This window comes from Budorcas taxicolor, chromosome 22 (assembly GCF_023091745.1).
Source record: "Budorcas taxicolor isolate Tak-1 chromosome 22, Takin1.1, whole genome shotgun sequence".
NCBI lineage: Eukaryota > Metazoa > Chordata > Mammalia > Artiodactyla > Bovidae > Budorcas > Budorcas taxicolor.
This window is the reverse complement of record NC_068931.1, coordinates 4,175,001-4,189,514: the sequence shown is the minus strand read 5'-3', so window position 1 is coordinate 4,189,514 and position 14,514 is coordinate 4,175,001. Positions and strand designations below refer to the sequence as shown.

Here is a 14,514-nt window from a genome sequence, read left to right as displayed (position 1 = left end):
TCTACCCCATAGTAATAAAATATTATTAGAATGTTTACTATTATAGACATTCAGCAGATAATGTCAGAATTTTATAAGAAGCTTTCGTTCTCTGTGTAGTTTAGCTTATTCCCCTGTGCAGTGTAATATTTTTGTTTACTTCTTAAACCTGGAGCATTTTAATTAAAATTTTTTTCTTTTTAAAACTGCACTGTGGTTTATAAGCTCAAATTTCTTAAATTATACTTGGCCATATAAATAAGCTGTGCATTGCAACTCTGGGTTCTTAACCTTTGCTCTTTGCTATTAGCTTTATGTTTTTTTAATTATAGGAAAATAGAGGACAGTAGGAAAGTCATGACTTAAATGGACTGTTGTTATTATGGTATTCTTTTTAAAGGAAATGAAAAATATTATTTATTTTGTTCAAATCAAGTGAAACAAATATAGAATATCTTGTTGCTGTTATTTTGCTAAGCATTTAATTCTTTATATGTAATGATGATTTTTCCATTTTATGGATTGATGGTGTGATAGGTTATTTATAGTTGTAAGGCATGTGTTCTTCATAGTTATTAATATATAGAAAAGAATGAATATTATTTTCAGTGTATACAAATGTATTACTTGAATAATAAACTCACAGTCATTAAAAAAATACAAATACTACTTCAGCCTCAAAACTGAGGTTCCCTCTATTTTATGAAAATAACCAGAAGAGGCCAGACATGAAAAGGAGCATTTCCGTTTTTAAAACCTGCTTCAGTCTTGGCTTCTGATGCCCGTCTCTCGCATAAGGCCGCAGCACTTGATACGGTCTTGTGCTGCCCGTCTGTGCAGACATGTCCGGATGAATTCAGCGTTCAGTGTTAAGAATATTATAAAATGCCAATCTGATTTGTAGCCCTTCATATCTTAGAATGCTAATTAAAATCACATTTTTGCATATGTCATGGCTCTCATGCACATATGCAAATAGATTTTGTTGCCTTTCAGCTATTAGTAATTAACTTTATGAAGGACAGCTGTAATACATAATTAACAAAAATGTTTGCAAGCCCTTTTACATTGAAAGTTACAACGGTAAATTTTTATTTTTTCGCTTATCAAGAGAGCTCTTTTAGTCTGATGCTTTGGAATGATATCTAAGTTGTTTTAAACAATCACAGGACATAATTAAATTGTGTTGTACTACATTCAGTAGAAGAACGGTGCTGTATGCAGTGGCTGCTGATTCCTGTCCATTTCATATTTATGTCAACAAAATTGAATTAAGTGATCTGATTTGTGTGTAAAATAAGATAGCATGTCGGGTAATACTTTTTGTTTGTTTTAGTTATTGATATCTTCTGGGCACTTAAATACATTTTTTTTGCATGTGTTGCAGACATGGTAAACATCTATATCATTTTAAAGGACCTCTCTTCAAATCATTACCATCTTCTTAAGGAAGCTTCTTGAAGGCTATTCATTTTCTCTTTTATAGTCCCTTAAATATTTAATAAAGCGACATTTTCTCAAGCTCATTTCATGATTGAAGTGTGGGATCGACTCAGGGGCAGGGCGTGTGATACTGAGGTGTTGGTTTATCTTTCTTACTGACACTGAAGACAGTGACTGAAGAGCTAAAATCATTGGTTTGGTCCTTGTTCATATACACAAGTGAGAAACTGACCCAGTGAGTGAAGTGCAGTGACTTCTTTTGGTTTTCTGGTGTTGCAGTGCATCCGTCTGTAGGCAACTTTCTGCTGAGTGCAGTGCCATGCAATGTGCATTTTTCTGTTACAGCTGTATATATTTATAAATATATATATCCATGTCATTTAAAAAAATTTTGCACGTTTCTAGTAGAGACTTATGTTTTAGTTCTATAATAACTCTTTCTGTCGTTTTCTTTTTTGTTTCAGGGTTGCATTTGTTATGAAGAAACACTTAAATACTCATCTGTTAGGCAAACATGGAGTTGGCACACCAAAAGAAAGGTAATTTTCATCCATTTAAAATAATTGGATTATGATAAGTATATCTTCATTTTAGATTTTGTTTAGTGAGGTGACTCCTCGAGTTTTATCCAGTCAGTTCGTCATGTTTTACATAGGTGGTACTCTCATGTTGAATATCATATATTACGCCATTCTCCCATAAAAATTTCATGTAGCATTTTAATTTTAGAAAATTTGATCTAAACATATTGGAAAAGATTTGAAGGATTTGATTTTTTTTTATCCATTTGTGGAATGACCTTGAAACAGAAGAGTTAAATTAAAGGGAGTCAACCTCTGTGAATGCATTAGAATGAACTAAAATAAATATGTAAAACCAAACTATTGAACTTTGTGTATTTTTTTTGAGGTTTTAAAATGACATTTTTGAATTCTCACTGTAGAATTAAACATTGCTGATTTGAAAAAGAAATACATCTTGTGTCATCCCCCAAATAATGCTACGGTTGCCATGTCATGAAAAATAACACTACAATTACGATGTCATCAGCTGCCAGGTTTCCTTTCTTCTTGCTGCTGTGTCATAATTAGCCGCATCTCATAGGCTGAATTATATTAGGTGAGCTGAAACATAGCGGTGTCAGCCCCCAGGCGAGCCTGGCTGCTGCTGGAACTTGCCGTTCCTGCAACACTAGTATGAACAGCCTCACCTGTAAGGACCTAGTGGGCTTCCGACTCGGCCCAGATCCTCAAAGACAGCATGTGAAGTCCTGCAGACGCTCCTTTAGACTTTTGTTTTCAATACGGTTGTAAAATGCCAGTCATGATACAGTTTGTTCTGTCATACTGTAGCCTATGGCTTCTTCTGCCATATTTGTAAATATTTAATAAATTAAGAAAAATTGAAATACTCATCAACATTTTCTATATTCACAAGAAATTTAACTGGACTTTTCTATTGGTGGCATATTGTTTTCTTAAGCATTTTGGTTTGGACATGGCTACTGTGTCAGAATACTGGAATGTTATGCGTGCCTACTTTCTTCCTTTTGGTTTCTCATACTTTTCTTTGTCTCATTATATTTAATTTGAGACAAAATTTACGTGTTGGAGAGATCCTGGATGCATTATTCTTGAAATTTGAAAATTTTTCTATTATTTAAATTATAATTTTGGACTTGTCAAAGTTATGTTTTATAAGCACTTAAGAAACAAAACATCTGTAGTTACTGTGTTCTTGTTGCTTTCGCTTGCATTATCTCGTTAATCGTATTACCATATTGTGGTGGTTTAGTTCTCAGTCATGTCCAACTCTTTGTGACCCCGTGGACTGTGTCCTGCCAGGCTCCTCTGTCCATGGGATTTTCCAGGCAAGAATACTGGAGTGGGTTGCCATTTCCTTTTCCAGGAGAACTTCCTGACCCAGGGGTCCCCTGCATTGCAGGCAGATTCTTTACCGACTGAGCCACCTTGGAAGCCTATATTACTATATTAGTGGTGCATTATTTTTCTAATATTACAGAATTAAAGACAGATTGAGGAATATACAATATCTCATAAAGAGTTAAGTGTTGGAGTTGTTATTTTTCTGATTCCAATTCTAGTGTTCTTCCTCATGGTGATTATTATGTTTCACACTGAAAATCTTTACATACAGGTACTTAGGGTGTTTTATTCACAAAACAAATTTGAAAGAAAACATTCGATCTAGATTGCATGATAAAAATAAAATATTTCCCTGCTGTATAACCAGTATATATTTTGAATTCAAATGTATCATTTTGGTTTTTATTTAGGAATTTAGAAAGTTTGAATATATTTGCTCATATTGTTTCATATTAATGAAAAGTTCATCACCTTGTACATATATTTATCCTGCAGGCACCTTAAGAATAGTAGGTGTCTTCTGAATGTGATCCTGGGTGTTTGAAAATTCCAGCTGTGCTCTTCGGTTTTTCCATTTGCCTTTTCCTGTGCATTCCAGGATAGCTCTCTGTTACTTCCCTTCATTTCAGTCCCTGATACACAAAGAAAGGCTAAATAGAGGCAGGAGAAGGAATCTATGTCTTTCTACCCTTTGAGGTATGATAAGCTTTTTCTCTAACATTTACATGATTTTTGTCCTAAAATCAGGAGATGAGTCTCAAATGGGAAGGCATTCCTCATCTTCTATATTATTCCCTCCTAAGTAGTCTGACTACAAAGTTCCTCTCAGCTTAGCATTAGATTGAATTGTTTTTCCTGCTAAAATTCCTGTGTTTGAGCGGGCCTCTCATTTATAGTATCTGCTTATCGATAGGGGAGCCCCTCTTCTTGCATAGAGAGGCTGAGTTGGAATGCCAGGGCCTCAGCCACAGCATAATTTCCCAACAGATGTCCATAGCTGAAGAAGACTTAAGATGTAAGGAGCAGAATCTAGCCTGATGGATCCCAAATGCTCCTTCCTTCCAGTGCGCCTTGCACACCTCCGTGGAGAGGGATTCGATGCCTTTAATAGTCTTAGGAAACAAAGAAACTCTTTATCAGCATGTTCAACCATCTCTTTGGGCAGAACTGTTCTCTCAATTAAGTTAAACATTTTTTCTTACCTATTTGAAACATTAATGCCTTGCTATAGTTTTGCAAGCTTGCTATATTTTCATTTCTCTAGGACAATGTAATCAGTTTATTCTTTTTATGTTTTGAATTTGATTCTCCCCTCTTATGTGTTGCATATTATGGCAAATAGTAATAGAAGTTAGCTAAATAGGCTGTGACAATTAAATTAATAATGCATTTTGTTTGCAAGTATTTAGGCTTTGTGTTTTGACTGATATATGCAAAAATGATAATTTATTACAAATAAATTCATATTCTTGCACTATAGTTTGATGAACTAATAAATTTTGTCAGCGTGACTGTCATTAGCCACAGAAAAATAAATAATTTCAAATATATATTTTTTGACTCCGGGAAACACCTGAGGTGATTGCTTGTATAAGAGCAACTTTTATATTCTTAAATTTGCATGAACTTATTTTAAGGTAGTATATTACTGTATTTTAGAAGTCTTGTACACTTAAATATGAACAGCTAAATACAGCTACATTCAGTTCACATTCCAAAATAATAAGCTGATTAATTTGCAAGTTCATTCTAAAGTATTCCCTATTTTAAATAAGTAATTCTCTTTATAATATAGTAAGCCAGAGTAGCTTTATGACTCTTTGAATTCACTAATAGTAATCTAGAAAACGAGCTTATCCACAATTATCACAATTGAAACAGCCATAATAAGTATGTCTTATGTGAAAGCCAGGTGCATATTACAATAGAAAGAGATAGCATTTGTAGTTCAGCACTTGGAAATCAGCTGGGCTTTGAATGACTGTGGAGATACGAGGAGAGGAAACAGTTCACTCAGAATTTCTGAGCTGATAAGTGGCTTTTGTGGTGTCTGGGACAGTATCAGAAAAGGTCTGCTCTGGCGGTGTCTCAGAAAGGCTCATGTGCTCCCGAAACCAGCTTTTCCAGTAGAGGATTTTAAACTGGACGTGGACATCAGAGACTCTAGGAGCTAAATAATGTTCTTGTTTTTTCAAGTCACTAATGAATATCTAGATGGAAGCTTTAATATTTTTCAATGAAGCAATTTTTGGAGGAGTCTATGCATATTCTAAGTCTCAGATTGTGCCTAATTTTCAGCCCAGCTGTTGGGTATGTTCAGTCCCCTAGGGCGGGCCCAGGGCTCTCCAGTGTTTTTGTTCAGGTGAATGGGTTTCCCTCCTTTAGATGGCTGAGCCATAAAATTTTTCCCGACTTCTCTCCATCAGACGTTTGGAACTTGTGGTTAGGCATCTTTCTTTCAACAGTATCTTTGAGCTTACTGATAAAATCTTTCCCCAAACTCTTATATGGACCAGATACTATGTAGTCTGAGCGTGGGATAAACATATGGCAGCCCTGATATTGGCTCTAATTTGCCATGAGCCATTGCTACAGCGTCCTGTGGAGTCTGTCTTGTCTCCTTTATGGAGAACTTTCGTATTTATATGTTAAAATTGTATGGAAGCATCATCACTGTTCAGTTTAGAGGGGCTCACCCTTTTCCTTGAAGCGTGAAAATATCATCCAAAACCCAGACATTCCTGGAAATAGTGTATGTACGGGTACATGCAGTTTTTATTGAAACTTTGCCAGTGATAGATACTGTGGGTTGACTAGGTTACTTTTAAAGGAGAGAACACTACCTTTTCTAGAAACTCTGTGTTGGACGTATTTCAGTTCAGTTCAGTTCAGTCGCTCTGTCATGTCCGACTCTTTGCGACCCCATGAATCGCAGCACGCCAGGCCTCCCTGTCCATCACCAACTCCCGGAGTTCACTCAGACTCATGTCCATTGAGTCAGTGATGCCATCCAGCCATCTCATCCTCTGTTGTCCCCTTCTCCTCCTGCCCCCAATCCCTCCCAGCATCAGAGTCTTTTCCAGTGAGTCAACTCTTCACATGAGGTGGCCAAAGTACTGGAGTTTCAGCTTTAGCATTAGTCCTTCCAAAGAAATCCCTGGGCTAATCTCCTTCAGAATGGACTGCTGGGATCTCCTTGCAGTCCAAGGGACTCTCAAGAGTCTTCTCCAACACCACAGTTCAAAAGCGTCAATTCTTTGGCACTCAGCCTTCTTCACAGTCCAACTCTCACATCCATACATGACGACTGGAAAAACCATAACCTTGACTAGATGAACCTTAGTCGGCAAAGTAATGTCTCTGCTTTTGAATATGCTATCTAGGTTGGTCATAACTTTTCTTCCAAGGAGTAAGCGTCTTTTAATTTCATGGCTGCAGTCACCATTTGCAGTGATTTTGGAACCCCCCAAAATAAAGTCTGACACTGTTTCCACTGTTTCCCCATCTATTTCCCATGAAGTGATGTGACCAGATGCCATGATCTTCATTTTCTGAATGTTGAGCTTTAAGCCAACTTTTTCACTTTCCACTTTCACTTTCATCAAGAGGCTTTTTAGTTCCTCTTCACTCTCTGCCATAAGGGTGGTGTCATCTGCATATCTGAGGTTATTGATATTTCTCCCGGCAATCTTGATTAGGTAGACTCAAATTTTTCCTACTAGGAAAGATTCTGTTCATAATGTGAGGTGAATTCCTGTTGTTGTCCCGTTATTATCCATTTTAAGTAAGTAACTGCCTTTTGGCGAAATTGGTATTGCTTATGTTTTCTTTTCTTAAAGGATCAGCTGTTTTCCTTACTGTTTATTCCATGTGAATTTCTGTATGGTACCTTCTGTTTTCTGTCTTAGCACTGAAATAGGCAGTTGATTCTCAGGGAAGCGCGCTGAGATGTCTCGTCCCGTGTTGAGTGTGCTCCCTCTCGTCTCTGAGCCGTGTTCTTCGTAGCGTGTGTCGGTCACGCGTCTGTCGCTCAGGCCCGCTCTCCAGTCACTGTTGTTGATTGGTCTCCCCTCTCAGTTCTTCTCTTAATCAGTGGTTAGTGATTTTTTTTTTTTAAATGAGGCCCAATTTTGGAAAAATTAAGTGTCTATGGGCTCCTCTCTGTTTTAAAATATATTTATACAAGAAATAATTCTGTTGAGCCAAAATGGAGGAAAAACATTGCAGTTCATTCTATCTTGGATTGCTTGTTTTAACGAGTTGTTCCGTTTGAGTGACTTACTATTGCTTCTGCATGAGCCGAGGACACCCTTTCTTCTGCCTTGTCCCATTTCTCCTCCTTGTCATCTGTAGATAGTGTCTAGTGTATAAATAATACCCTGTGATCATTTAATACCATTTTATTTAAGGAAGTTGGGTGGAATAGACAGACAACCCTGCTAAATAATTACACCCATGTGGGAAGATAGATAGAAGTCACATCACTTACTCAGGGTTGTTATTTTTAGAAAACTTTCTTCTGTGTTTTACTGACTTAATCTGACCATTTATAAACGTTCATAAGGAGATGAGTATATATTTTCCACCAAAGTTATCTCGTTAGTACTTGGGTAGTATTTCTAAATTAAATGGGCAGTTTAGATATTCTGTGGTTGCCTTATGACAAATGTTTTCTTACTGAAATGGATATATTCTAGTTCCTACTTCATAAATTTTCGAGGTGAACATTAGCAAAAGTAAGCATCACTGGTGAGAATGTTGGGGTTTCAGCTTGTCATGTGTGTGTGGAAGTTTCCAACTTACTTTATAGGGAGGGGTGTTTGGGCCAAGTTGCAGATGGTTCTCCTGACTCATCTGTGAGGGGACAGAAAACCCCCTTCCTAGCTGGTAACTCCCTTGGGCTCCGCAGTTTCCATGAAGCAATGTGAGCCCTACTCCTGCTTCAGCGGCTCAGCCCAAAGCCCTGTGGAGTATCTTGATACTGCGTGTTTGTCTGATAGATTAGTTTGCTGTTGTGAGTAAATATTCCTTCCACTCATTTCTCCTGACTGGACTTCGAGTGGTGTCCTTCCATCAGGACAGCCGCTTACCTTCACCCCAGTGTGTCTGCTTGCCGCCTCCAGCAGCATTCTGACTGATCGTGTAGCTAGCTTTCACGACCATGGCGAGTCTCAGCATGCTTTGAGAAGCCCTGTCTTTATTGTAAAGGTGGTGCTCAACGCGCTGCTCCTGGACATGGGTCGTGTCTTCCTAGTGAGGCGGTTGGGGGCAGTTTCTTTCCGGTCTCTCTTTCAGGAAAAGGTATGCCTTTCTGAAACAACTTGTCATTTTGGCCTTAAGTACTATCAACTCATGTGTATAATTGAGTTTTCCTCCTTACGTTTACTTCTAGAAAGCTCAGTGCCAAAGTTGTAACTCATCTCCAGAAAGTAGGATGGACTTCATGGAATGCATTTTATTTACTACTGTTATTTCTAGTTTCATCTTTTTTTCCCTTATGGGAAATTCCCATTTTATGTGAGTGGTATATTTTAACAACTTCATATAAATCAAAGCTCACATAATTCAAGGGAAGTTTTGCAACAGGGATATTTGTGAGGTAGGGTCAGTGTTTGTCAGGGAGGATGCGGTCTCCAGCGCTGTGCTCTGGGGGCATTGTGTCCAGCGGTGCATAGCCCTGTGATGAGACTTTAAAAACTATCCTTGCGAATATAGTGCACTTTAAATGGTGCTTTTTACTCTTCAAGATTGTGTTTTATTGTGAGGAATGCTTGCTCCTAGAGTGTGCTGAGCAGACATGGCATGTCCTCCCCTGCCAAAGAAGGGAGGGTTGCTTCACTTTTATACCAGGGTCCTTGCTGTCTACTCTGTCAGAAGTAACTGCTGCTCAAAGTATGTCACAGCTGTGCTGGTAAAATACTATATCTACTACTCCGGGGGAAATTCTCCCATTAGTAGGGGAGCAAGCCTAGGTGTTAGAGTATATGCGTGCTGCAGAGATATAGGACTATTTTCTACTCTTTCTAAGATTCATTCTTTAATTTTAAGCTAACATTTGATTTCTCTCTGTGTGTTTTATTCTTGAGCATTGAAATAGACATGAGTATTATATGAGTCTTGTTCTTCAGAAGATATTGGAGGTTATGCAGTTATCCATAGTATGTTGAAAGAAAGGCTACACAATGATACAAAAGAACGGTTTAGAAGAGGGAACAATTAATCCTGTCTCAGAGGTGTTCTGGGGGATGCTCATGAAGATATCTGGTTTATTTATTAATGGATTCTCCCAGTCAACATTGACTACATCTACGCTGTTGTGTTCCAAAGTTGAGCTGGCCTGTTGTGTTTGCAGATCATACACCCTCTGGTCTCATGCCCCGTCAATTTGGCTTGACGGACTGAGGCTAAGGATGCAGGGATGATGCACCTGTAAAGCGAAGGGGGAGTTTTATCAGGTGGGAGGTGTGGGGGAAAACACAGCAGAAGTGCTTTTTCTGAGAGTGTCTGGGCCAGCTGTTGCTTTAGGACAGGCCTTTCTGCAGGGGCGCCTTTTAAGGGAGGCCGCTAGTGAGGTGTATGTGAGCTTGGCTGCTCCTGCTCTAGTGCGTCCTGGGGCTGGAGGAAGAGGGTGGGCAGAAAATGAACAGGTAAGATGCCCGCTTAGCGCTGCTTAGGAGGGGAGCACAGGTGGGAGTATTCCTTCAGGGCGACGATGGAAGGGGTAGTGAGTTGGAATCCAGCGGGAGAGAACCAGGAACGCTGCGCCGCCGTCTTGTCTCGGTCCACACCAGGGGAAGCCAGCAAGCCTTTGGCGTGGAGCTCAGACCTCAGGGAGTATTCTCGGGTCACATCGCAGAGATGCTTCCTGGACCCTTGCCCTCTTCCCCTGCTCCAGCTACTCCCCTCAGTGCCAGTCGCCTCTCTTCATTCATACTTCAGAGGTTGCCTCCAAATAAGCCCTGTAGTCGTTTGTTTTACAGGCAGACCTTGTTTCCCAGTGCTTTGCAAATATTGCATTTCTTACAGATTAAAGGATTGTGGCAACCCTGTGGCAAGCAAGTCTATCAGCTCCATTTTTTCCAGTAACATTTGCTTACTTCTGGTTTCTTTCTCAACATCTGGTAATTCTCACAAGATTTTAAACTTTTATTATTGCTTTATTTTATGTTGACCTTGGATCAGTGATCTTTGATGCTGTTACTATGACATGAAGGCTTGGACTGATGGCTAGTTTTTAGCAATCAGTTTTTAGCAGTCAGATATTTTCTAGACATAATGTTATTACATACTTAACACAGTATAATGTAGTGTAAGCATAACTTGTATATGCACTGGGAAACTGAAAAATTCCTGTGACTCCCTTTCTTGCTTTATTGTGGTGGTCAAGGACGAAACCCGTGGTGTTTCCGAGGGGGGTGCATTGTGTTAGACGCGGTCTGTCCCAGCTCTGCACCCGACTTCCCCCTTCCTCTGTGCTTTTGTTCTTCCTGCCCTCATCACACTACCATGTTTCTTTCATCCGGATTGTCAATCTAAGTCACTATTTTATTTCAAGCTTCAGTATGAGGTGCTGGCCTTCTATGAGTTTCTTCCTTGTTTATTCCATCTCTAAATTGTGTTTATTTTTTCATCATATTCCTATGGAACTTTGCTGAATAAAGAATATATACATACACAGTGACTCAGTGGTAGAGAGCCACCTTTGTATGTGTGTGGGTTCAATCTCTGGATCAGGACGATCCCCTGGAGAAGGAAATGGCAACCCACTCCAGTATCCTTGCCTGGGAAATCCCATGGACAGAGGAGTCTGGTGGGCTACAGTCCATGAGGGGAGTTGGGCAAGACTTAGTGATTAAACAACAGCATATATATATATATATAATATATAATATATATATATATATAAAATATATATATATATATAAACTCCATCTCCCAAAGCAGAAACCCAAAAAACTATAATGATACTGTGTATAATTATGTAATCTAGTACTAGTTCATTGAGTTACTACACCAGAAATGTATGATTTAGTAATGATAATCTTTATTAAATGAGGAATGCCTCCTTTTTCATTCCTATATATAAATAAGATAAAATTGAATTCTGTGGAGAAGGTGAACTATACCTTTTCTAGTATGAATGTTCTAATTGTTTTTTCATATGTTAGTACATTGTTGCTTAATATGACAGGCTAATTTTTAAGGACTTTTGTGGGGCTACCATTTAGTTTAGTAGTTCAGTCAGATCTTGGGTATAAGAATACCTGCTCTTTTAACTCTCTTTGAAGTCAGTAAGTGATCCCCACGATGATCAATCAAATATGCTAAATGTTCAGAAGGTAGGTGTTTTCCCTTGGCAGGCATCTAGAATATTTTTGGCCATTCTCTTCTTTTATTTCACTTAAATTGCTTTTAGAACACTGGGGCTTATACATCTGGACTCTGACTAAAATATGCCCTAAGCTCTTATCTTTAATTCCCAGTCAGCACCAGAATTAAAGAGAACAAAGGCCTATATGTTCACTGCAGCCTTCAATTATGCTTAATTACCAACTTTCATACAGTTTCATTATACAGTACTGACTTCTTGTGAGACTTTCTTTATATTCATGATGTCTTGGTAGTTGCTTATAAAAGTCCAAGTTTAAAATTTTTCTGAGGAATTTTCAGGAAACTTACAAGCTTTCTGAAGTAATTTTGGTAAAGTTGGATCAAAGCAATTTGGTGATTCATTTTAACAGATGAAAAACAAGAAGTTTACATTTTGTCATGCCACAGAGCACTGATGGGAGAAATTGAGGGCTTGTTTACCTGGTATTCTCCAAGACATCTCCCCTCAGCCCCGGGCCGCTCGAGGATCCCACTGTCAGCTTCAGACCAAGGGCCGCCCCCCCAGTCCTGTGCTGCCCCCTCCCTGGCACTCAGAGGGAACAGGCAGGCAGCCACGCCCCTTATGAGGCAGGTCGGCCTCCTGGGGATGCCAGCCGTCTGCAGAATGACTGCCTTCTGTTTCAGCAGGCCCTTCATTCCCTTCAGAACCATCATGATGCCCACTGATAGGATCTAAGATACAAGGTTGAATCATATGAAATCAACACTTAGGTTAAAAACCATCAAATACTGGCAGTTTCCTATGAGGCAAACCTAATTCTATTTAGAACTGTTTCTGAAATGTGATGTTACTATCAAAATCTGCTTTTCAGGGAAGTAATAATTTCCATTGTGTTTGAATGTAATCCTGTTCTTGCTTTTTTTAGGGACAGTGAGTGATTCCCTTATGTAGTATGTGGGTATAGAAATTGGGTCAGGGTACGAGGAAACCCATCTCATCATACTTTGTTCACTGTTTCCACTCCGTGTCCACTGAAAGCCATGTTGGCATGCCTTCTAGGCCTGGGCCAGCTGCATTTTCAAAGCCCAGGTTTTGTCTCATTGTGGAATTCCTGCCCTGGATCTGCATTCTATGTAATCTCTTCTTACTCCTAAGAAGACTGATGTACAGTTTAGCACATTCTGCTTTGTTTCTCTTTATTCTTTTAAAAACACCAGGTTTGTACCCTGGGTCCACACAGATGATTTCTTGAGGGTTATGGTTTCCAACTGTCCTCCTTGTCTCAGGCTTTCAGAAGGTGATTGATCTTCAGTGAATATTGATAGATTTAAGATATTAAAATTCTCATTGAAATTTTCCTTTTTTAAGATGGACTTTTTCCTAACTGGTGTAACATACGATTTATAGTCACATTTTAATAAAAGTATTGCAAAATAGTGTATGTAACTATCTGTGGTCCTGCCTGTTAATTGCGTCAACCTCAAATGCATTCTTCCTGAGTCACTGTGGATTTATTGTCTTCTCATTTGGGAGGCCCAGGACACATGTTCTCATTCCTCAGGGTTATGGTGACATGGACATGGATTTATAGTTATACGAGTACCAAAAAAATCATACTATATATAAACACAGCATTTTTTTATAGCATAATAAGTGCTTATTATTAGATAAAAACGTTTTAAAGAAACTTTTAGTTACTGAGGTTTAAACCATATCTGTGTCTCTTTTTTCATGCTAATCTGGTGCAGAAAGGGATTATGGGAAATAGTAGATTCAGTGGAATATATATGAAGTTTTTTAAAAATTATACACAAATTTTCTTTGAAGCTAATTAAAACAATAATTTCCCCTTTCATTCTCACAGTGCACTGTAATATTGAGAATTTTTTTTCTCATTTCACATTTATAATTAAATAATAATGGATATGCCATATATTTTTGGCAACTAGGAGGTAGTAGTCTTACGGCTGGATATGTGGTCTTTAAAATTTTATGCTTTCCTTTTTCTAAAAAAATATTATTGATATGATAATCAGATTTTGAAGATTAGGAAAATTTCTAACAAAAGAATTAACCCAATGCGTATTATTTATTAGTACTCATAGTAGTAGCAATATATGAATATATTTAAAGTTTCAGTGAATTTTTGGTTTCTCTCTGTTAAACAGAAACCAAAAATTTTACATGGAACACTACTGTGTAAAACCAGTAAAAACCAGATGCTCTGTCTGAAGCCGCCAAGGAGTCCAAAGACTCCATCAGTGGTGGGGCACCTTCTTTGTGTCTCAGAGAAGCCTTAGGCTCCTTATCACACTAAAGAGAATCTCTACACACAGCACTCCTTTACTTGTACACTAAGCCATTGACGTTTGCAGCTTTCACGTTTACAGTATTGTTGATCCCTAAGTGACGAGACGCTGGTGTGCTCCGGCGCTCCGAGCCCGAGCTCTTAATTTAGCTGGAATGCGGGCCCGCCTTCAGGCCTCAGTGTGCTCGGCTCATCATAGCTGTCTCACGCCTCTGGAGAACATAAAGACCAAAGCAGGTTAATCAAACAGATCAAGGTCTGGATCTGATGGAAATAAAAGAAAGAATGATAAAAATGTCAGAGTGTAGTCACTCTGAGCTAGAGATACATGATAGGACTGAATTAAAATCTGGAATGTAATGTTCTAGTTCTGATGTTCAGTGGAAACTTCACAGATGTTCATTCTCTTATTGAGTGAGTAAATTTAAAAAATGGGGCCACAAATGGACCAATGATGAGCAGAATTTATTTGGCCCAGTTTTGTGCCCTGAGGTCTGTGTAGTGAGACCCTGGTCTGCCACATTCAAACGACCCACATCATGCTTGATGGGCAACAGAGAGAGTTG

General features: G+C 38.6%; 1 protein-coding gene across 3 annotated transcripts in view; it reads left to right on the top strand.

Annotated features, from left to right (window-relative positions):
• ZNF407 (zinc finger protein 407) overlaps positions 1-14,514 on the top strand; it is a 383,689-nt gene that overhangs the window by 145,983 nt on the left and 223,192 nt on the right. For 2 of the 3 annotated variants that reach the window (XM_052660331.1, XM_052660332.1), the window contains exon 4: positions 1,887-1,961. The exons of the other annotated variant lie outside the window; for it this stretch is intronic. In XM_052660331.1, coding sequence (XP_052516291.1) covers positions 1,887-1,961 — 75 coding nt within the window. The remainder of the gene's footprint in view (positions 1-1,886; positions 1,962-14,514) is intronic. 3 annotated transcript variants of the gene reach the window in all.